The sequence below is a fragment of the Carassius gibelio genome, chromosome A14, assembly GCF_023724105.1.
Source record: "Carassius gibelio isolate Cgi1373 ecotype wild population from Czech Republic chromosome A14, carGib1.2-hapl.c, whole genome shotgun sequence".
NCBI lineage: Eukaryota > Metazoa > Chordata > Actinopteri > Cypriniformes > Cyprinidae > Carassius > Carassius gibelio.
This window is the reverse complement of record NC_068384.1, coordinates 21,733,302-21,758,669: the sequence shown is the minus strand read 5'-3', so window position 1 is coordinate 21,758,669 and position 25,368 is coordinate 21,733,302. Positions and strand designations below refer to the sequence as shown.

General features: G+C 40.8%; 1 protein-coding gene and 1 pseudogene across 2 annotated transcripts; one reads left to right on the top strand and one right to left on the bottom strand.

Moving 5' to 3' along the window:
* Positions 1 to 25,368, bottom strand: part of LOC128026848 (myosin heavy chain, fast skeletal muscle-like) — a 250,397-nt pseudogene that overhangs the window by 79,188 nt on the left and 145,841 nt on the right.
* On the top strand, positions 4,777 to 21,597 carry LOC128026842 (protein FAM199X-like). 2 transcript variants are annotated; one of them, XM_052614079.1, is made up of 7 exons: positions 4,777 to 4,943; positions 8,438 to 8,611; positions 16,741 to 16,945; positions 17,016 to 17,168; positions 17,358 to 17,519; positions 17,742 to 17,948; positions 20,191 to 21,597. In XM_052614079.1, exons 2-7 carry the CDS (start codon positions 8,445 to 8,447, stop codon positions 20,365 to 20,367), a joined length of 1,071 nt encoding a protein of 356 aa, XP_052470039.1. In that variant the 5' UTR covers positions 4,777 to 4,943; positions 8,438 to 8,444; the 3' UTR covers positions 20,368 to 21,597. The 2 variants fall into 2 exon arrangements, with proteins under 2 accessions (XP_052470039.1, XP_052470038.1); XM_052614078.1 differs by having other exon boundaries at positions 20,188 to 21,597.

The following is a 25,368-nucleotide window of genomic DNA, read 5'->3' as shown; positions in this document are numbered from 1 at the left end:
GGGTCCAAATGGAATTGGCCCATTGGTAATGACCTTTGTGTTTGGCTGAGTGAAAATCCAAGTAGCAGTTGAGGAGTCAAGACATTGGAGGATGAAGACGCACACATACAGGAGGTAACTTGGGATCAGGTAAGTATAACACATGTTCTTGAAGTAAGCATGGGGGTAAGCTCTAGTTGCGAACGAGACCGGACAGTGGCTGTGTGTGTGTGAGTGTCTTTTATGTGCCAGTTATTAAGGTGCTGATGAGGTACAGGTGGGTGTGTTCAGTAGTCTGGTGAGGGAGTGCGCTGTGATTGGATGGTGTTGGAGCCTGGCGTGTCTGTAAGTAACAATAATTTGTAACTGATACAGAAATTAATAGGTAGCCAGTGCAGAGACTGTATAATTGGGGTAATATGATCATATTTTCTTGACCTGGTAAGGACTCTAGCCGCTGCATTTTGGACTACCTGTAGCTTGTTTATTGACGAAGCAGGACAACCACCTAGAAGTGCATTACAATAGTCCAGTCTAGAGGTCATGAATGCATGAACTAGCTTTTCTGCATCAGAAACAGATAACATGTTTCGTAGCTTGGCAATGTTTCTAAGATGTAAGAATGCTGTTTTTGTAACATGGGAAATATGGTTTTCAAAAGACAAGTTGCTGTCTAATATAACACCCAAATTTTTTACTGTAGAGAAAGTAACAGTACATCCGTCTAGTTCCAAACTTTAGTCTGCTAGATTCTGTGTACTGTTTTTTGGTCCAGTAAGTAATATATTTGTCTTATCCGAATTTAATAGGAGAAAAGTATTGGTCATCCAATCTTTTAAATTTTTAACAAACTCTGTTAGCTTAGATCATTTAGAAATTTAATCTGTTCACGTTGAGATATATAGTTGTGTATTATCAGCATAAAAGTGGAAACTAACCCCGTTTTTTTCTAATAATATTAGCAAGGGGCAACATTTATATTGTAAATAGAAAAGGGCCTAGGACAGATCCTTGTGGCACTCCCCATTTAAATAAACAAAATGGTAGCGATCGGACAGGTAGGTTCTAAACCATCTTAGAGCCTGCCCTTAAATACCTGTATAGTTTTGTAATCGATCTATGAGTATGTCATGATCTATGGTGTCGAACGTAGCACTAAGATCAAGTAAAACTAGCAATGAGATCTGACTGTTCTCGATCTGACGCAAGAAGCAAGTCATTTGTAATATTAACAAGTGCGGTATCTGTGCTATGGTAGGGCCTGAAACATGACTGTAATTCTTCATACAGATAATTTTTTTGCAGGAAGGAGCTCAATTGAGCAGACACAACTTTTTCTAAAATTTAAGACAGAAATGGAAGATTTGAAATGGGTCTGTAATTTGCCAGTTCACTAGGAGCTAGATTTGGTTTCTTAATAAGAGGCTTAATAACCGCCAGCTTGAATGGTTTTGGGAGGTGATAAAATAAAAAAAATATATTGTTTTTAATACAAAAAAGTCACCCTTCAAATAATTATGTTCAGTTATGCACTCAATACTTGGTCGGGAATCCTTTTGCAAAAATGACTGCTTCAGTGTGGCGTGGCATGGAGGCAATCAGCCTGTGGCACTGCTGAGGTGTTATGGAGGCCCAGGATGCTTCGATAGCGGCCTTAAGCTCATCCAGAGTGTTGGGTCTTGCGTCTCTCAACTTTCTCTTCACAGTATCCCACAGATTCTCTATGGGGTTCAGGTCAGGGGAGTTGGCAGGCCAATTGAGCACAGTAATACCATGGTCAGTAAACCATTTACCAGTGTTTTTGGCACTGTGAGCAGGTGCCAGGTCGTGCTGAAAAACGAAATCTTCATCTCCATAAAGCTTTTCAGCAGATGGAAGCATGAAGTGCTCCAAAATCTCTTGATAGCTAGCTGCATTGACCCTGCCCTTGATAAAACACAGTGATTAGTGATGAGTAGTATCTACATTAATTCTAATTCTATTTTATAAAAAATAAAAATAAAACTTCTTCAAAACAAGAAGCTTTGTACAAACTATGCAAAACAAATTAAAATAAAATAAATAAATAATGTTTTTTTTTTTTCATCAAAAATCACATAATGGATTTTGAAATTCACATCAAACTGCTTCTGTTTCACACAAATGCAGGCACAGATGTGCATGTTCGGCTACTGAACTCGTGCATCTACACATGTGGAAATGTGCAGAAAGTTACCAAAGAAATGAGTTCAAGCGCACTCAAGGCAAACTTCCGACAACTTTTAGAGGACAATTACTCCTCGTCCCCTGTCGTTTCAAAGAATAGTATAACGGTGAACGCGACAGTATAAAACCCTCGTCTGTTTGGGAAGGTGCGCGTGCAGGCCATGTCCACACTAATACGTTTTCGTTTGAAAATGAATATTTTTCTCTCCGTTTTAGCCTTCTGTCCACACGTTTGTTCCGTGTGTATCATATGCAGTGAACTTTTTTTGAGGATTTATGCATGCGCAGAAACCGAATTTAACGTTTTCTGACGTTTTTGTGTGGATGAGGCACTTTTGGAAAACGCTTGAAAACGCTAGTGTGGGGAGAGAGCATTTTAAAACGAAAAAGCAGTTTTCAAATGTATCCGGATTAAAGCTGCGGTAGGGAACTTTTGACGCTCTAGTGGTTAATAAAAAGAACTGCTTGCGTCTTGCGGAAGAACATCGTAGCCGGAACTACTTCTCTCTGTTTATGTCTATGAAGAATCACAAAGGTACTGGGTTACTCCGCCGCGGTACCCCCGGAGTAATCTAAAATAGTCCGAATATAAACACTTATTATAGGTGCACCCTAGTGATTCAGGACAAGCTAAAAACACGGTTTGGAAAATGAATTCATGGTGTACTCGCTTATTATATACATTTTTCTACATTTTGAACACAAACAAAGTTACGGACCGCAGCTCTGATTGGTTGTTTCTTACCGGGAGCGATGGAGTTTCTGCAAATGGCAATAGGACACTGGGAGGAGCCAGAGGAGCTTGATTTTTACACAGATTATCTGTCTTATATTCTACTGTCAGGACATAATGACAGGTTTAACAAATATGTAAAAAAATATATATTTACAAAAGTTACCTACTGCAGCTTTAATGTAGATGTAGCCTAATTCAGCCTTAATGGTGTATTCACACCTGTCTTGTTTGGTTAGATTGAAACAAACTCTGGTTCATCTCTCCCCTTGTGTACAGATATTTTTGGCAGGTGTGAACACCGCAATCGCAATCTGCTGCACACCAAACAAACAAATAAACTCTGGTATGGTTCGCTTAAGTTGTGAATATCATCTAATCCCGGTTGCAGAAAGCACTGTGCCTTTTGAGTAAATAGGCTTCCCGTAGTTGGAGCTGCCTTATGTGTTCACTACATTTGCTAGTCTTGGATCAACCTGACGATGCCTCATTGACCTTTGGGCAGATTCCTATATATATCACAGCTACTGGAGAAGATGCATAAAAATCATGTTGAGCATGGAGGTTTTTAGAGATAATCGCGCAGTTAGCTGACACTTTCAGTTGACACTGACAATCACTTTCCTATGCGCACTGTTTTTTTAAGTTTCACTTCTGCTTCCTTTATACCTAATCCGTCTTCTGCACAGTGCCGTCGTCACTATGCCATGCTAAGTGCACATAAGAGCATGCTCTCTCTGCCAGAACCATCTTGCAGCACTTCTTCATCTTCGTAAAATCCTTGTTACAACATCGTATAGATGACATTCTCATCTAATGCTCATAAGAGCCTCCATATTGTGTTTGTAGCTGATAACAGAAAATCAGTAAAATTGTAACAATTGCACTATGAAAAATCTCTGTTTTCAAATTTCCTACTTTGGGGAACTTCTGTCCAATGAATGGATGACCTTAGCATACGTGTGGTTTTGTTAACAATTTCTGGTTCACTTGCAAAAAGAGCAGTGTGAAAGCGAACTGCACCAAACAAGTAGCTAACTTTCCTGGGGTAAATGCCCTTAATCAGCCTTGAGAATGTGAGATCTACAGGGAATGATCAAAGCTCTATAGTTTTGCCACTTGAAAGTGCATGCATGCGACAGGAAGTAAGTGTGCAAGACTGACCAGATGTTAAAAACACTAAAGCGCAGTGTCCTTAACACATACTAAATCCACACTATCTCAAATACTGCCCTGGAGTGCTATCCAAGGCTTAGTGTATCCTATCATGCATCATGTTCTGGAAATAAAATGGGATACTTTTGGCTGAGATCTTGGAAGAGGTCACGGAAAGCTTTCTAATGTAAGTTCAATATTAATAATAATAAGATATTACATATAATATGGTATAAAACAATGTTTCTATGCTTTATTGGTCGAAAGATGAGTAGTAATGATATTTATTTAGTACAATATTTGCAACTGATTTTTATCACCTAATTAGAAGCACCACAAATTAAGATATGTCATGTTATAGGGACTACTGAACAGATATTAAGAAGTTGATTTTAAAATACAAAGTATTTAAAATTAAAATAAAGCTATGTGAACATTTTAAAACACTGGAAAGTTGTACACACACTTGTGGTCTTCATGCTCACTTGAACACCAAATACAGTATACATTTTATTTTAATGAGGCATTTAGCTCTCATTAATGTCATACAACGATCGACCTGCATAGTGCAAATAGCCGAAACCTGGATATTTTAGGCAATATTAAAATCCTGGCCGGGACTTGGGAGTTGGGACACACTATTTATTCTAATCTTACATACTATTTAGGATGGGGTGCAGGGGAGAAGAGGAAATAAACACACGTGCGTCACAGTGGGTGAGGTGGCGAGCTGCGGACAGGAAGTGACGCGCCACAAAACCTCAGAAGAAGCGTGAAACCGCCCTGCGTGTGACGTCAGCAGCGGAAGACGACCGAGAGCGGAAGTTTTCGCTGGTCACATTAAACGCCTAAAACAGATCACTTTTAACAGGTATGTTTGAAATATCGAGACTGACATGACCCTGTGCGAATCTGTAGTGCTGAGAGAGAGAGAGAGAAAAAGAGAGAGAGAGAGAGAGAGAGAGAGAGAGAGCTTACGGAGCTCGGGAGATAATCGCTGCTAATTATTAGATCTGAGGTGCTAAAATAACAAAGACCAGAAATATTGATACTCCGACTACAATAACGACTTATATTATTGATTCTTCGACAGGGTATTTATTGATTAGAACTGTTGGAGAATGAGAGTTTGGCCTGCTGGAGTTTGTTTACATGAACTACACACTCCCACAATCACCACACACACACACACACACACACACACACAAACATACCTCAAACAAATCATGTAATTAGAATATCATCAAAAAAGTTGATTTCACTTGTTCAATTCAAAAAGTTAAACTTGTATATTGTTTTCATGCATTACACACATACTGATATATTTCAAATGTTTATTTATTTTAATTTTGATTGTGAACTGACAAATAAGGAAAATCCCAAAATCAAAAAGAAATTTGTGTGAACTATCCCTTTATGTAATTAATAACTCACCCTCATGTCGTTCCAAACCCGTAAGACCTCCTTTTATCTTCGGAACACAGTTTAAGATATTTTAGATTTAGTCTGAGAGCTCTCAGTCCCTCCATTGAAGCTGTGTGTACGGTATACTGTCCATGTCCAGAAAGGTAAGAAAAACATCATCTAAGTAGTCCATGTGACATCAGAGGGGCAGTTAGAATATTTTGAAGCATTGAAAATACATTTTGGTCTAAAAATAGCAAAAAAGATGACTTTATTCAGCATTGTCTTCTCTTCCGTGTCTGTTGAGAGAGAGTTCAAATCAAATCAGTTTTTGATATCCAGTTCGCGAACGAATCATTGGATGTAACCGGATCTTCTTGAACCAGTTCACCAAATCGAACTGCAATAAGCAGTAAGTACAGAATATACAAGGTCTACAATATGTACAATAACTATACAGATAAGTATTATGGACACAATTTACATATTTAAAATACTATCAGCATGATATACAGATACTATGTACTATGAATATATACTATACAGTGACGTGACATACGGCCAAGTATGGTGACCCATACTCCTCAGAATTCGTGCTCTGCCTTTAGCCCATCCAAAGTGCACACACACACTGTGAACACACACCCGGAGCAGTGCACACACGCACACACACACACACTGTGAACACACACCCGGAGCAGTGCACACATACACACACTGTGAACACACACACAGCAGTCCACACACACACTGTGAACACACACCCAGAGCAGAACACACACACAGCAGTCCACACACACACACACACACTGTGAACACACACCCGGAGCAGTGCACACACACACACACACACACACACACACACAGTGAACACACACACAGCAGTCCACACACACACACACTGTGAACACACACCCGGAGCAGTGCACACACACAGCAGTGCACACACACACTGTGAACACATACCCGGAGCAGTACACACACACACTGTGAACACACACTCAGAGCAGTGCGCACACACACACACACTGTGAACACACACTCAGAGCAGTGCACACACACACACACACTGTGAACACACACTCAGAGCAGTGCGCACACACACACACACACACACTGTGAACACACACTCAGAGCAGTGCACACACACACACACACTGTGAACACACACTCAGAGCAGTGCGCACACACACACACACACACTGTGAACACACACTCAGAGCAGTGCACACACACACACACACTGTGAACACACATTCAGAGCAGTGCGTACACACACACACACTGTGAACACACACTCAGAGCAGTGCGCACACACACACACACACACACACACACTGTGAACACACACCCGGAGCAGTACACACACACACACTGTGAACACACACCCAGAGCAGTGCACACACACACACACACACACTCAGAGCAGTGCACACACACACACACACACACTGAACACACACCCAGAGCAGTGGGCAGCCATTGATGCTGCGGCGCCGGGGGAAAAGCTAGCTCTCCCCGTCGGGGAATCGAACCCCGGTCCTCCGCGTGAGATGCTAACTGCATTGCGTTGCCTTGTACCTTACATGTGCAGTGACAATAAAGTTGAATCTAATCTAGTCATCTATTCTGCAGTTGTGTAGTCTCTGTTTAGGGCCAAATAACATTCAAGTTTACTTTGTTTTTCTGTTGTTTCAGTAAGTTTGATAATTTTTATAATTGGGTTGATCTGAACTGTGTGGATGGATATTTCTCCTGGTGCTGGCTGTTGTTAGTCGCTTCTGCAGCTTCAGGATCATCTGAATCATGTAGGTCCAGTCTTAATCTGTGCTCTGTGTTCTTGAGCACTTCATTGAGGATGCCATCTGGTCCACCTGCTGCTTTTGTGTTTTTAAGGGCCTGGATTTTATCAATCAGTTCATTTTCTGTAATGGGGTAGTCTAATAGGTTTTGATATTTACCAATTGTATGTATGAATCATTTGTTCATATGTTTGGGTTTGTTCTGTGTTCATTGTCTCTTTATGGCTGTTTGTTCATGATGTTTTTTCTGCGAGTGATTCAGTTCTCCCAGAAACAGTTAGAGTTTACGGATTCTGCAGTAGTTCTGAGTTGATTTTGGATGTTCTGTTCTCTCTTTTTTTCTGAGTGTAATTTCATATTGTTTGAGTTCTTCACAATATTGATGGCATTGTTTGGTTGTCTGTGTTTTTGATTTGACAGTTGTCTTAATTTTTTCCTCATGGTTTTATGGTCTAAATCAAACCATTTTTCATTTTCTTGTGTAGTTTTATGAATTTTCTTCGAGAATGTGAGGTTAGATAAATTGGCCAAATATTTAAATGACTTCTGTTATTGTAACACCAGTCATCATGCTAAGATCATAAAGCACAAGTGTGATGTTGAAACACTAAACACAGCGGTGGGATGTGAGTGTTATAGAGATGGACAGTCCATACATCATAAACACTGACAATAACAGATGTGTTATACGTTTAAATGCTGTTTAAAATCAGCTAAAGTCAGTGTCAATAAAAACAACAGGATGCAGGATGATTTAATGACTGGAGAGAGAGGAACACTTTAGATTCCTACTATTACATGTGTATAGTTTTACAGGGGTTTGCCTAAAAAAGTTTCTGTGTTTCTGACCGCTGTGTGTCTGACCGCTGTGTGTTTCTGATCACTCTGTGTTTCTGACCGCTGTGTGTTTCTGACCGCTGTGTGTTTCTGACCGCTGTGTGTTTCTGATCGCTCTGTGTTTCTGACCGCTGTGTGTTTCTGACCGCTGTGTGTTTCTGACCGCTGTGTGTTTCTGACCGCTGTGTGTGTCTGACCGCTCTGTGTTTCTGACCGCTCTGTGTTTCTGACCGCTCTGTGTTTCTGACCGCTGTGTGTTTCTGACCGCTCTGTGTTTCTGACCGCTCTGTGTTTCTGACCGCTGTGTGTTGCTCTGATGCAGCTTCCTGATGTCTGAGGACGTCTACGAGAAGTTCCTGGCTCCAGAAGAGCCGTTTCCCCTGCTGTCTCAGAGAGGGATCTCCAGTGAAGATGCCACGCTGGACGCCAGTGACTTCGGCTTTCAGCTGTCCTCGTGTCACCGGACCGACCCTCTGCACCGCTTCCACAGCAGCAGGTCAGTGTCAGACCGGTCTGTCCCTGCAGAAGGGTCTCTCTCACCTGACCTCTCAGGGGCTGTTTCCTCTGTCGAAGCACGTGCTCCTGGTGCTGTCAGATCTCACGACTCTAGAGCTGGGCGAAAAACAAAACAAAAGTCTTTTTTGATTAATCTTTTTTCCTATATTGATTTTCAAAGGCCATGAATCGATCTCTTCCGTTGTTCATTTCAGTAAATATTTAAAGGAAGTTCTGATTATGTGAATCATATTATCCTCATTCAGTGTGTATCATGGCAGAGATACTGTTGACAAGAACAAAGCGTGGTTAGCAGAGCTCAGGTGAAATTATACAGCAATAATCTATAAACACAATCTCCACCATTGAGCATGGATTTAACAGTAAACTACAGGGACAGCGTGTGCAGAAATGGTCTAATGTTTTCCAGTGATTTACATGCTTCACACAACTTTCCCCAGCACCTCAATGCTTTAAGTAATACCAAATCTGAAAGTGATTTTTAATGTGACGATATTTGTATGAAACTAAAAGTATTATAATGTAGGAAAGCAAACACCTATTTAAAAATAACAAAAAGATATTAAATGGCCACTAGTAGATGGCTGCAGAGAAGTACTTAAAGGCCATTTCCACTCCCTGATATAGACTATATCTTTGTATTCATTCATTTATATTTAGACATTATGAATGAACATAATTAAATATTAAATATTTATTACAATCTTAAAAAAAAAAAAAAAAAAAAAAAAAAAAATGACATTCAGCCAAGTGTGGTGACCCATACTCAGAATTTGTGCTCTGCATTCAGTTCAAATATTTATATGCGATTAAAATGTGATTAATTTCGATTAATTAATTACAAAGCCTCTAATTAATTAGATTAATTTTTTTAATCGAGTCCCGGCCCTAATATTTATTCCTGTTTATAATCCAAAGGATTTTACAGAGGGGTGTGTTCATATGTAATTTTCTTCATACATTTATTCCCCCCAAAATTGTCAAAATATATTGTTTTCCGTCTGTTCAAAGTATTTTCTGAATTATGGAGTGACAAAAAGAGATACACAGAATTCCCTCTGTAAAAACATTTGACTCTAATATGTCAAAAAAAAAAAAAATTTTTTGAAATTGACTTCATCCAGTGTTCAGATTTTTGTACTAGATATTTATGCAAATTAGCACATATTTCATTAAATAATGCCTCATTTGCATATTTAAACATAACATTTTAGAAAACCTGTAATGCAAAACACTGTGCAATTATCAATGTGATCAATCAGCTTAGTAAGTAAGGTGATAACTATTAGTTATTTTCTTTTATTCACCTGCAGTGTCTCGCCTATTCTGAAGGTTTAGCATGGCTCTGATAAAGCCAAACATAAATTATAGGCATTTTGTTTAAATTATTTTATTGTATGGTTAATCGTATCCTGAGTACCACCAATAGTGAGCCACAGAACCAATGATCTAATTTTGACAAAACAGTCCTGACATATCTATCACTGTCAAATGTAGCCCAACACTTGGCTCATGTTTTACTTTAGGTTGATAATGCTATGATTATAGGCTAAGGTTATCTAATAAAGCAGTAAGCCCTGCGAAGCTGTGTTTTCTGTGAAGCTTTGTCCAAAACTACAGTTGCAGTTGCAGCTTGAAGTCACGCTGGTATTAAAAAATATATATTTTGAAGGTATTAAAAAGGTAGGAAAAGGGATTAAATTCAAGTTCTGTATATGCCCTGTAAATATGAATAAATCTTTATTTTAAAGGAATAATCACATTTTAATTTTAACGGCAAAGCTCTGTTGTGCAGCAATTTGTTTTCCAATAAAGTTTTTTTCAGTTGATTAGGATAAATTCAATTGTTTTATGCCTTCCTCCGATTACCAGAAAAATTAAGAACATTTTATATAGCCCTATTATTGTTTAAAAAAGGACACCATACTGAATTCTACTGAATCTAATAAAAATATATATAAGATTAAATAAAAATGACATGCATAATTCTCTGAAGACAGCCCGTTTCCTTCAGAAATACAGTGATATAAAACACCCGCGCTGGGTTTCGACTTTGTTGAATAGACATGAGCACTGCATGTGTCAAAGTCAAATCCTTTTGGAAAATCTATTGTGGCGTTCAGTTTTGATATTCTGGGCGCCGCCACAAATAAATCACTGTATGGGAAACACAATGAAACTTAGCTGCTTGAACTCTTTCATTTGATCTGGGTGTTTGGTTAGTTACTTCATGTCTGAAGAGAGAGCATCTGCGCACCTTTCTGATAACGCATCACAAATCGGGTTGGGCAGGTGCACTGTACCACAGTACTTATATAATATATATATGTAAAATCGAGAACTGAATCGATACCCAGCCCGACTGGACTGTAAGGACACCTGATTGAGATCACCACACATGGTTTGGCACGCACTGGGACCGCGCTCAATTTAAATCTGACACAGCATCTGTAATATGGTTTGCTATAAATAACATGTAGGCCTAAAACAAACAGGGTTCAGCTAATGTGTTTCCGTTGATGGATGCGCATTCTGGCTTCCCAGACATTACAACAGAGATGAGAAAAAACACTGGACAAATCATTCACTTTTGTTCAATGCAAATCCTGTATTCTGGAATATGAGCAGTCATTTATTCCGTCATCATCCGGGCGCGCACAGATGGGACATGAAACACACACGTTAATATGCGTTTAAACTACATTTATTTAAGCTTTGCCAGTTTAAACATTTAAATACACAAAATATTCTAAATAACTATATAATACTAAATGCTAAAATACTCTATCCTGATTGTTTTCAATACTCGCAATTCCAATTTTGACGGAACAAGATGGTTTTATACTGTCAGGGGCGTGGTGAGCTGGAAACTGTTCAGTCACGCACCACCGCAACATCCAATAGGAAAAACCAACTGCATTAGCCACCGTTCAACCTGAAGAGGGCAGCACTCAGATGTTTTTACACCATATATTGTAGAATTAAAACACTTTATACTCAAATGTCAGAAAAGTTACTCGAATCAATGAACAGCACTTTGATAATTACTGTAGTTACCATGTTCTGAACATCACATCCTTTCCTTTCTCCCCAGATTTAATCTATATATATATATACACAACCCCAAATCAGAAAAAGTTGGGACAGTATGGAAAACGCCAATAAAAAAAGAAAGTAGTGATTTCTAAATTTACCTTGACTTGTATTTCATTGCAGACATTGAATTAAATTAAAATGTATGCCTTTAGCAGATGCTTTTATCTAAAGCGACTTACAGTGCATTCAGGCTGTCGATATCTACATCATGTGTTCATGTGAATCGAACCCCCAACCTTGCACTTGATGACTCAATGCTCTACCACTTGAGCTACAGGAACACTTATAAGGCATAACGTGCTTGAACGATGCATACTTGTTCAGTCGGTTCAGGCCGGATTTGATGTGTGCTGTTGTTAGTTTCGTTTGACTGTGTCGACATGCATTGGTCATTGTTTTTTTTTTATGGCGCTGTTTTAAGGGTTGGAACATATTTGTAGTATTGCTCAATTTCATTGCAATAATCATTTCACAAGTCTTACAAATTACCTTGCTCTGTGACACAGCCTCTCTTCTGAATCTTAAATACTCCCAAAATGACTTATGTTAAATTTCTCTTTGGCAAATCATTTTTATTCTGACCTTCATCCATATTTTATGTTCTTTTCTCCCGCTAAGCTTCGTCTTAATTTGCTCAGTGCGCTGAGTGACATCTGATTGGTTAACATCTTAAACATGCGCACACAAACTCAGAATAAACAAATAAATTAATAAAATCGCAGCCATATGCGGTTTAGAAATTGCATGTGTTCAAATTAGGATTATTTTTTCATTAATTGCACAGCCTTAGTTTACATCAGAACAACAACATTGTAAATGACTTGATTTAAATTTTTGGGTGAGCTAAAACTTTAATCGTGCTGCAGAGGAATCTGTAGTGTCTCCTGCCTCTCAGGGCCAGAACAATCAGCGTTTGTCTCTCCGGGACATATCAAGCGCAAAGAGCAAAGATCTGTAAACCTGTTGTATTTGTGAAGATTCTCAGAAGTGTTCGTTCGATATTGTTTTGTTTTTTTGACAGCCGATGCTGATACCTTGGAAACGGGGCCAATATGAATCCGATGTAGCTTATTTTATTTAAATATTTTAGAAATTTTGAAATAATTTGACCATGGATTCAAAAATAAATCTGTAAAATAAGCATACTTATACTTTAGATGACAAGTATTTTTTACAAATACATATTCAATAAAAAAAATAATTAAACACTGTAACTGATAGGGCACTCAGTATTCTGGGAAGTTTGTGTGCACTGGGAATCAAATAAAGCCAGGGTAGCCCTCATTTTACACACAGCACAAATAATATAAAAGCAATTGTTATAATTAGTGGTGGGCATATATATATATATATATATATATATATATATATATATATATATATATTATTATTATTATTTTTTTTAATCTAGATTAATCTCACTGTAATCTTGGAATTATGTGTGTGCTACCCAAATAAAATAATGACTAAAAGTAAGTCTTTGAGAAAGGTTGGTATGTGCATTAGACCAGGGGCTCATCGGCTGTTTCCAAAAATGCGTCACGAAGTGCTTGAGAAAGCTGTAAACGAATTCCACATTGTACACAGTGCAAACGACCTTACGCCTGTTTCACACATAATCCGTCTGCAGTGCGTATGCTTTCGTATTTTTTTTTATGCACCCATGTTAATGGATTGCAGTGTTCACACAGTTGCGGTCTGTCAGTGCGATCCAGGAGCGATGCGTCTGCAGCCGTGCAGCGATCGTTCACGTACCGAGTAGCGGACTGCAAACGCGTCCTGTGTGAAAGCACAATGAGTACGAGTCCGTGCTGCTTCTGCTCCACGTACTTTAACACCACCTAACCTGCACACGGACTCCATACGCACTGCAGACAGAGTATGTGTGAAACAGGCGTGCGTCTTGTCGAGGTTTCCATTGGGAAGCTTCTTAAATAAATGAATTCCCTAAAGCAAACCCGGCAGAATCTTAGCTGCATCCATGTTAGTACGTCACGTTTGATGTGGTAATTTCACAGAAGGTTCGAAGACTCGTTCTCGCTTGCATAGTATAGACCCAGACCCAACTTTGAGGATAGATTAACGGCGATATTTTTTTATCGCCCGATAAAGAGTCTCACGCTAACAGCACGTTAATGCCGATAACAGCCCACCACTAGTTATAATACTTTCTGTATTATATTCATTTGTATTTGTATGTATTCATTTAAACTGTTCTATCTGATTATTAGACAGACTTCTGTTTGTAATTAGGCAGAACTGAATGACTCGGGCCCTGTCTTTCTCAACACAGTCAAAATAACATCCTCAAACACATCGGCCAAGCAAAAAAATTTAAAATAGGCATATATATCATGTAGTCTTATATATATCTGTTGGCCACTCATTTTTAGGCCCCTCCTTCTGCTGTAGAACCTTATGGCAGCCCAAAGAACTGATTTCAGGAAATTTATGAAAAAAAACTGCTTTAATTCAAGTTGATGAGTCAAACCGTTCTTGAATAATGCATGAACTAATAGCATGCCAGAATGGGCATGAAACTATATCTTCACAACACTTCAGCTTATTGAGACTAGACTTGGTGTGTATCATAATAACCATGATCTGAGGCTAGCTGTTTCATCAGTAGAAATGGAAAATGGTTAGGCCAAAAATGACAAGACTTCAGTCTCTTTAGATTTGGTGCGTCATACAGAGTCGAATGATGCACTATTTTCTCATGTGGAGGATATTTTAATTCTGTCTGAAATATTAATACCATTAGTATTTTTTGCTTCACTGTCCTAACGACTGTTCTTTCGACTGTTCTTTAGAGTATACGGTGAGCTGAGAGATAACAGGAAACATATTTAATGTTAGTGTATGTGTGTGCATGGCAAGGGTGAGACAGGAAATGCTATTTTAGCTTCTCAGATGTCCTGGCTTCTTAGAAACGCATCTGGAGGACAGAGTTGGACACCAGCGTTAATTTAGATTTAGATTCAGTTGTGTAAAGTTACAGCAGTGTTTTTATGTTTGACCTGTGCATTTTTTACTTCTCAAACCACAACCAGAGTCCAGACATGAAGGAAGAAACTTGAGATCTCATGTAAAGGTGCTTCTCAATCAATTATAATGTCATGAAACGTTCATTTATTTCAGTAATTCAACTCAAAATGTGAAACTTGTGCATTAAATTAATTCAGTGCACATGGACTGAAGTAGTTTAAGTCTTTAGCTCTTTTAATTGTTTGATTTTGGTTCACATTTAACAAAACCCACTTCACTATGTCAAATCAGAACACTTCATAAGACCAATATTTTTTTATTTTTTTATTTAGTGAACTGTTGTCCTTCTGGAAAGCATGTTAATTTACTGTACGTATACTCGATACTTGTTAGGGGCTCCTTTATCTTTAATGCCTGCCTCAGTTCGGCGGGTCGTGGAGCTGATCAGTCTGTGTCTCTGCTGAGTCGGTCTGAAGCACAGGTTTCTTCAGCTCATCTGCAGTGTCTGGTCTCTTGTTTCTCTTCTTCCTCTTGATAATAGCTCACAGATTCTCTCTGGGGTTCAGGTCTGGTGAGTTTACTGGTCAGTCAAGCACAACACCATGGTCTTCTTTAACTGTCAGGTCAGCAGTCTTCCCCATCATTGTGAGACCATTAAAGACTCAGGAAACCTCTGCAGGTGTTTTGAGTTGATCAGCGTTTGGCTTGTCACCATATTCTGAGTTGTTGAGATGAACTGGTGGGTTTTGTTAAATGTGAGCCAAAATCATCACAATTAAAAGAACCAAAGACTTAAACTACTTCAGTCTGTGTGCAATGAATTAATTTAATACACCAGTTTCACAATTTGAGTTGAATTACTGAAATTAACTTTCCACAACAATTCATTGAGAAGCACCTGTATACATTCATTTATATGTATTTGTGTGAACAGTTGCACTAAAATATCTGTAAAGTAAGAATAGTTATGTCTGTAAATAACCATAGATGATAAGTCAGAATAGATGATAATTTTGTGTTAAATAGAAAGGGCTGTAAATCCTGGCATGTGTGCTGTTGGCCTTAACTAATGGTGCTGCATACTGGGTTAGTATTAACACACAAGTGAGAGGTGAGCAGACATTAAACTGGACATGCTGTGCACGTATAGCCTCAGCACACTTTAGTGAAAAATGCATTTGTTTGAACAGACACCTCTGAAAAATAGTGCAAGTCACAGATTGAGCTGCTACATTACTCCTCAACTTTGAGATGTTTTCCAAGCACACAACTTGCATTTGACACTTGCTCTGTTAATGTATTAAAATCATTTTGCACTGAAATACTTGACTTCACAGAAGTCTCTGAACGTGTGAGAGATACCAGTCAAACAGAAACAATGTGCTACTAGTCTGACTAAAATAATGATGAAAACATATGCATGTGCTGAGGTGATGGGGAAAACAAACCTCTTTGAAGCTTGGAATCAATTCCTTCACAAAATGAGTCACTGTTTTAAAGAGTTTAACAAGCATGCTGGTGACCCCTGCTGGTCTAAACTGGGTAAATGCAACAAACTCGTGACAAAACAGCTTCTGCAAACCCAATGCTGTTTGATTTACTGAAGTATAATATACTAAAAGGAAATAAAATGATAAAATAAAAACCGTTAACGTATATGTATAATACAATTTTTATTCATTTGCAGAGTCTATTAACTACTACTCATGCTTTTAATTAAACTGCTAAAGCTGATCTGAGATCAGGTAGAAACTGCAGATGCTGGTTCAGGGTTCGATCTCAGTGAACTCAAAGGTCAACCATTGAGATTTCTGAATGTTTTGAAACAGTTGTGACATAATGAAGACTCGTTTACTGCAGTGATGTGACTTTGGCATTTTGATTCGCTCCCCGAACCACTGTTTCAAAACAAATGATTCACAAGAGAGTTTGAGTGTGCTGACCGTTAGCCATGCACGCTCACAGGGAGTGTAAGGTCCGGTGTCTTGTGGTCAGTCAGTGATGTGTGTGTGTGTGTGTGTGCAGGTGGCACCTGACCTCCTGTGGCACCAGCGTGGCCAGCTCAGACTGCAGCGAGGAGCTCTTCTCCTCCGTGTCTGTGGGAGATCAGGACGACTGCTACTCTCTGCTGGACGAGCAGGAGCTGTTCCCCGAGGGCAGCGTGTGCAGCGACGTGTCCTCCTCCATCAGCACATACTGGGACTGGTCAGACTCAGAGTTTGAGTGGCAGGTGAGTGTGAGTGTGTGTGTGTGTGTGTGTGTTTCATCTCTTGAGCTGTGTTGAAGAGCTGTGACTGTAGTTAGCAGGCAGTGATATAACCAGCGGCAGCGATGTGCTGTCAGACATCATTCCCAGCGTGCCCAGCTCACCCTGCCTCCTGTCCAGAAGAAGAAACAAACCACACCGAAACCTGGACGAGCTGCCCTGGAGCGCCATGAGCAACGACGAACAGGTCTCAAACTCTGAAACATCAAATTTTAGATTATCGTACTGATAATATGATGTGTGATGAATAATTGAATTAGACATAATTAAGAGAGAAAGGAAGCAGTCTCACTGAGTTTGCGTGTTATTCAGTTTCTTTGCAGTCAGGCTCCCGTTAGTGTCTGTGTGAGCTCACTTTGTGAACTTCATGTTTCAGGTGGAATATATTGAGTATTTGAGTCGAAAGGTGAGCACAGAGATGGGACTGCGAGAGCAGCTTGACATCATTAAAATAATCGACCCGAGCGCTCAGATTCTGCCGACAGACAGCGAGTTCATCATCGAGCTGAACTGCCTCACCGATGAGAAGCTCAAGCAGGTGATTAATTACTGATTAATGACAGGCCTTTCTGAAAGAGTCACCTCGTTAAAGCCACTCCACAGCTACACAACAAACTCATGAAGAAACATTACACACAGTGTGATTTCTGTGAAATCAGAAAGAGCTTTATCAGCAGACCGAGTGGTGAAGTGTTTTCCAGTCAGGTTAGATGAGCATCAGATGGTGTCAGCTGCTTTAACACCAGCTCTGTGTGCTCAGGTGCGGAGCTACATCCGGGAGCAGAGTCGACGGCAGCAGCGCAGCGTGAAGAGGAGTCTGGCCAGCAGTGTGAGCGCTCACAGCAGCAGTAACACCAGCATCACCAGCAGCATCAGCAGCAGCAGCACCTCCACCACCTCCAGCATCAGCAGAGCTCACAGCGACGGGAACCTGGCCTCCGCCGCAGAGAGGATACGAGACTCCAAGGTGCTGCTCACACACACACACACACACACTCACAGACAGAGAGACCGATACACACACACACACTCACAGACAGAGAGACAGATACACACACACACACTCACAGACAGAGAGACAGAGAGACAGATACACACACACACACACTCACAGACAGAGAGACAGATACACACACACACACTCACAGACAGAGAGACAGATACACACACACACACTCACAGACAGAGAGACAGAGAGACAGATACACACACTCACAGACAGAGAGACAGATACACACACACACACTCACAGACAGAGAGACAGAGAGACAGATACACACACACACACTCACAGACAGAGAGACAGATACACACACACACACACACTCACAGACAGAGAGACAGATACACACACACACACACTCACAGACAGAGAGACAGATACACACACACACACACACTCACAGACAGAGAGACAGACACACACACTCACAGACAGAGAGACAGATATACACACACACACACACTCACAGACAGAGAGACAGATACATACACACACACACACACACACACACACACACTCACAGACAGAGAGACAGATACACACACACACACACGCACACACAGACAGATACACACACACACACACAGACACACACACACTCACAGACAGAGAGACAGACAGATACACACACACACACACAGACACAGATACACACATACACAGACACAAACACACACACACACACACACACACAGACAGACAGACAGATACACACACAGACACACACAGACAGACAGACAGATACACACAGACACAGATACACACAGACACAAACACACACACACACACACACACACACACACACACAGACAGACAGACAGACAGATACACACACAGACACACACAGACAGACAGACAGATACACACATACACACACACACACGCAGACAGACAGACAGATACACACACACAGACAGACAGACAGATACACACATACACACAGACACAGATACACACAGACACAAACACACACACACACACACACACAGACAGACAGACAGATACACACACAGACACACACAGACAGACAGACAGATACACACATACACACACACACACACACACACAGACACACACAGACAGACAGACAGATACACACATACACACACACACACACACACACACGCAGACAGACACACACAGAGACACACAGACAAACAGATACAAACACACAGACAGACGGACAGACACACACACACACACACACACAGACACAGACACAAACACAAACACACACACACACACATGCAAACACGGTTTGATCCGATTCACAGACACATGACTCTCATGAGCGCTGCCTGGTCTCCGTATTGACTGATTAACAGTAACTCTCACTGATGTCTGTCTTTATTTAGTTCATATGTGTTCAGATATTTCTAGAAATGAATATTTTAGATTTAGATGTTTGCATGTAATCCCCAAGAGATGTTTGTGTTCTGGTGGAGCTGAGTGTGTGCTGGTCTTCAGATCAGTTCTAGATCTCGCAGTGATCTTCTTCAGGTTTGACTGAAGTCTGCAGGACTGTGGCCCTCCTCGAGCTCTGAGATCAGCTTTTCACACTCACAACATCTCTGAGACAAAACACAAAAGGTGCAGATATTCATTAATGCTGAGGAAGGTAAAACCAAATAAGAACCAAGGCGATGTAAACTACAAAAAATAATATTGAATTATGTATGTATTTATATATATCATTAAATTAAATTAGTAAAAAAATATTGATCTGCTTTGAGTGAGTCCTTTGCAAGAGTCTGCATCAGTAACTGAAATGAAAGCCATGTGCTGTATTTCTCAAGATTGTTGCTTAAATGACTGCAGATAACAGACTGTGTTCTGCTCTCTTCCATTGACACTCTGTACGAACAGCTTACTCGTGCTTAGAACAAAACAGAATCAAATACTCATCGCTCAAGTTGGCAAGAAAACAAAAATCATCCTTTCAATTTTGTAAATGCATGATATATATATATATATATTACAATATTTTTTCCTTTTTTTTTAAACCTCAAAAATGTCATAACTTAATCTTCTGGGGAAAATGATGCTACTTTAATTAGGCTCAGATGTCCCAAAGACTGTAGAACTGAAAGTTGAAAAAAGGCTCTTAAGATGAACTGATAAACAATGTTGGCCAGTCGATCGGGGCATCCCAGCTTGAGATGCTTCACTACTCTTACCAATAACAGCTGCTGGTGTCTTGCAGAAGCGCTCGAAGCAGAGGAAGCTGCAGCAGAAGGCCTTACGCAAGCGTCAGCTGAAGGAGCAGAGACAGGCTCGTAAGGAGAGACTGAGCGGTCTGTTCCTGAACGAGGAGGTGCTGTCTCTCAGAGTCACCCAGGAGGAGGAGGAGGACCACTGCGATGACCTGGACGTGCTGATGTGACCCCAGTGACCCTTCAGTGTTCCTTCAACACCTCGTCCACACCGCACTGACCAGCAGTTATTATACTCATAAAGTCTCGCAGTAAAACACATCTGCAGTCACCCTTCATCAGTCATCTCTACCACGCTACAATAATCCTCAGTATATACCTCAGTCTCAGAGTACAACAGCAAAAACCTGTTATTAAACACTACTAGGGAAATTAAAGATAAATGATAAAGTACCTAACCTTAATTGCATATGATACCAAGTTGAAACCGTACCTGGTATTAATCAAACTCTAGAGACCAGAGCTTGTGTCCGAATAAGTCAAGTCTTATTTTAGTCAAAGGCATTAAATGATAGGAAGGATGATTTACACTTGTGATGAGCGTGAATCTTCAGAGACTGATAAATATGAACAGCATCAAAAATGTATTTACATAAAAAAAAAATGCATTCAACTCTTGCCCAGAAAACACCTTTTTATAACAGCGCTGTTAGATTTACATTAGACATACACATTATACCATAACATCTCAAACAACATAAGCTATGACGCACATTCCTCGCAGTCATCTCATCCAAGTGATTAAAAGCATTGAAAGGACAAAGAAGAACGTTTAAAGGTGAATTTCATGGTGTTATACATTGACGTCAACACTGATCATGTGTTCATAACATGTAGATTAATTATAGTGCGGTTATTGTGTGAAGTACATACATGTTGAACTCAGTGTAGAAGGAACACTGACGACTCCAGGCGGTTTCTACTTTACAAATGACACTTTTTGACATTAAAATATGAAAAGAAATATATTTCACAATAACTTTAATCATGTTTGTTAACCTGCTATTACAGAAAATATTACTAGTGCTCTCCTAGGCAGATTGGAGAAAGTGATATTGTACTGTGATTATATTTATGTAATGTTTTACTGTATAAAAAAAACTCATTCAGTTCTTATATTTTGTCTTTTGTTTAGGTCAGAACCTTTTGTTATTTAAGCTATTTCAAATTTAAGCTTCATTTTCTTTTTCAATTCAAGCAATGACCCCCCCCCAATAAAATAATTTAGTTTAAATGTGTCTAAAGAACATATTTTTGTTTCATTTCTAAGACATCTATGTAGATATTATGATCCAGACATAAATGTAAATGTATAAGGTAAAGTTAGTATGACTTAACTGCTTTGCTCTAATGTCTGAATATTCTTAATTGTAACAGAATAAACTTTAATTATGACGACATTGATGTGTGTGTGTGTGTGACTGCTTTTCAATGATCAGATACTGTCTTGACATTTTAAATCCATGATTACTTTAGTTTCTTTTGGTCGTGCTACAGTAAGTGTAGTCTTGACATTCATGCCAGTAATTGTGTTTTTTTAATGTTTTTGAAGATTTATGTAGAAACTTATTTATTGACCTTAATGCTGAACCTCTGAATCTCAGAGATCCTACAGATGCTTGTCCAGGTCATCTGGATCTTACCCAGTGTTCATTAATGATTTCAAACATGACAGACTCCAGAGAGGAATCATTCTCTACACTCTTAGCCACATGCTCACTGCAGGTCATCAGATCTTCACCATACAAAGACTGAACTCTTTTCACATGAAGCTGAAGAGCCTCATGGTCAGTATCCTCTTAACTAATGTCTGAACCTAATAAAATGCTCACACCCTCCATAAGTAAGGTCCAGTGGTAAAGATACTTGTTTGGAAGGATCCCCTTCAGGACTGTTATAATAGAGCCAGTTCTGCCATGGATAAGCTTTCCAAAACCTTTGTTCAACAATAGACCAGGAAAACATGGTTGGAGGCTTGCCTATGCACCATGGGGCCGCAACACCTTGTCCATCAGTCGCTGAAATGTAGCCGGCATGCCGAACAGCCCGGAAGGGAGTGTAACAAATTGGTGTAATCCAAAAGGCGTCGTGAAAGCTGTTTTTTCTCTGGATAATGGAGACATTTTCACACACCATACTTTAACCATGCGGCTTGTATCCAATGCCCCGGATTGTATCAAACTTTGATGGATTGAGGTTTGGTTACATCCTGAATCCCCCAACGCCTGATAGGTACCCCCCTTAATACCCACAGGTATTTGGTACCACCCAGCCTGACCGGGGGCAGCCTGCGGGACATTCGGGACCCCACCTCCATAACGGGACACTTGTCCACAAAATGGTCCCCCCTGGGCGGGACTCGGGGAGCCGCATAGTGGTTTTGGCCATTCGAGGAGAAGGGCCGGGCAGACGGGACCTAGGTAAAGAGGCCGAGAGGCTGAAGGAGATAAAAAGGAGAGAGAAGCTGATGGGAGAGGTTCGCCGACCCCGGGGCAGGCCACCATATGGTCCTTCCCGAGATCAATACATGGGGCGGTGGCACTGGACCCACTAGGCAGTTCTTCTTGGTAGCCGAGTGACAAACTCCAGCAGCACACGATTGATTATCTTCTCCACGTCGCTTCCGTCGGCCAGCAACCATTTGCGGCAAGAGTCCCGGAGCTGTTGGTCCATCCCGAAGGGTCCGCTGGATGATGGCCCTCTTCAGACAAAAATCAGGAGGTTCCACACCGGAAGCTGCTGTGCCGCTACCTGGGACTCCTCAGAGAGCAGTGGGACCAGGCAAATCGGCCACTGGTCCCGCGGCCAGCCATGGACCTCGGCTGACTCCTCAAATAAGTCCAGGAATGTCTCTGGGTCGTCCTCAGGCCCCATTTTGTGAAGAGGGAGGTGGGCAGGCACAGCTTGTTGGACCGTGGCTTCCGGCCGAACCGAACCGAATCCAGCTCCGGAACATCTCGTGGTCTTCCTGCTGAGTTTGGAAGATGGCCCGAAACCGCCTCTCCTGATCGTGATGTAAATGGTGCAGCAGAGTGCACAGGCGCGGCGGCGGCATCCATCCTTGTGTAACAAGGTTTGTTATGTAGGAAAGAAGACGGCAGGGTCAGCTGTGACTACTGACTGTTTATTTATAAATTTTCAAACAAACAGTGGGCAAAACATGCACTGTAAAACTTTTCACTGTAAATTTACAGTAAAATACTGGCAGCTGGGTTGCCAGCCACATACTGTATTTTTACAGAACTAGTACTGTAATCAGAATTTACAGTACTAGTTCTGTAAACCATTTTACTTTAAATTTACAGTAAAATAGTGGTAAAACATATACTCTGAACTTTAAACAAAAAAATAGAAACCAACAACATTATCTGGGTTTTAAAACATTTATTTTAAAAGCAATAATCAGACATTTGCCTTTTGTAAACACATTTGGCGGAAATGCAAGCTGTTTTTTTTTTACATTTAAAATGTTATTTGAACACTTAACACTTTTATAATATAGTAATCTTGTTAACCTTTAACAAATAAAAAAAAAAAATCTGAAATTTAAAGAATAGAGCTTCAAAATGGCTGAAATGGCAGTTGTATTATATAAATGGAATTAACAATTACTTTTAATGTACTTGCTGACAGGATCTAAACAAAGTTCCATTCAAAGTCTGAAAGTTTTTGCAGAAGTGAGGAAACTGGTGGGCTTACAGTGGCGTTCTTTTTTTGCACAACCTGGCCAGTTTTCTTTGAAGTCACTTTTCCTTTTTTTGCTTTTGATCCACGTTCAGGAATGATGTCAACAAAGCGTCTAAAATGCAGAAAAGAGGTAAAAAACACAATGAAATATTATAGACTGCGCATATAGTGTGAGAGAGAGAGAGAGAGATTTAACGACTATTCACCCAGCTTATATTAATGTCACACCCAGGGGCGGCTATGCTTTGACTAAGCCACACCCCTTCTCAACTTCCACCTCGAGGAGGTCCCCAAAGCCAACCCAATGGCCAAACAACACGAGAACAAGTAAGTGATAAAACAATCTTTATTTAAATATTTAAAAATAGTTTGGGGAATAGGGAAAGGGCAATTAAAACTAAACTCTGACTCGGCCCTCCAGATGGGCTATGGCCGGGAAGAGGTCAGGGAGCAAGGGGGCCACGGGGATCCGGGGCGTGGGACTCGGGGCCCGGCCAGAGTCTTAGGTATCCGTAGCGCCCTCCTTCTTCCTCTTCGCTGAATACAACTCACGGTAAGTACTGGTTCACACAGTTCGTTCTCGGGGTGCTCACTCTCTTTCTCTTCCTCCACAGGCAACGGCTGGGACGCAAAGATGATGGAATATGCGGCCTAGCTAGTGATGTCGTCGTTGTGACTACTTCAATAAGTATTCCTTCGGCTCTCCCACCACGCTATATTAGGGGTAGGGCCGCCCTCCTCCTCCTGGGGAGATCTACACAACGCCAGGTCAATATACAGGGCACTTTCGGCTTGCTCTTAGTACTCACATCAATGCCGCTTCCAATCCCCTTTTTCACGTCGTCTCAATTCGCCGTATAATCCGTTCACTTCTCAACCTTTAAGGTTCGCGATGTCTTCACAATCATACAATTCCAGCCTGAGGGAGAGAGAGAGTTAGACAGCCACCAGCAGCGCACCAAAACGGGCACGACACAGTGCTTCACACACACCAGAAAGAGCTCCCAGACTGTGAAATAACTTGGCCTTAAGTACTGCCTTGTCCAGCGTATCCTCCAATCACCAACCACTGTCCCTAACTAGGCACAGGTGCATCGAATTCCCTGATTTTCCCTCTTACGGCGCTACTGGAAGTTCCGGTGTTCTGTTTTTCCGGTCCGGGCGGAAACACTTCCGGGCGGAACCAAACTTCCCGAATTTTGGTTCCGCCCCTAAAGATCGTCACCTTGTGACATCCTCCCCCGCCAATCCGTTCTAGTCCCTAGAACGTCCTCGGGCTGTCCACTCACCATAGCGGGCAGGGGGTCAGCCTCGGTTCTCTCGCTGGGATCGTCTCACTGGTGAATCGGGCTCAGCTTGTTCAGGGGCTGCTTCTGGTTCTCTCTGGGCGATCGGGGGTGGTGCCACCACGGGTCTCCCTGGTACCACAGCCCAACCTTCAATCCAGGGGGCCGCTGGTACAGGTTCCGTGGGGACTTCTTCCA

Bases quoted from the DNA above. Each gene is read 5' to 3' on its own strand.
- LOC128026842 (XM_052614078.1), top strand. From the start codon at position 8,445: ATGTCTGAGGACGTCTACGAGAAGTTCCTGGCTCCAGAAGAGCCGTTT. The intron at 8,612-16,740 runs GTCAGTGTCAGA...GTGTGTGTGCAG, and splicing joins CACCGCTTCCACAGCAGCAG to GTGGCACCTGACCTCCTGTG. The intron at 17,949-20,187 runs GTGCTGCTCACA...GGTGTCTTGCAG, and splicing joins AGAGGATACGAGACTCCAAG to AAGCGCTCGAAGCAGAGGAA.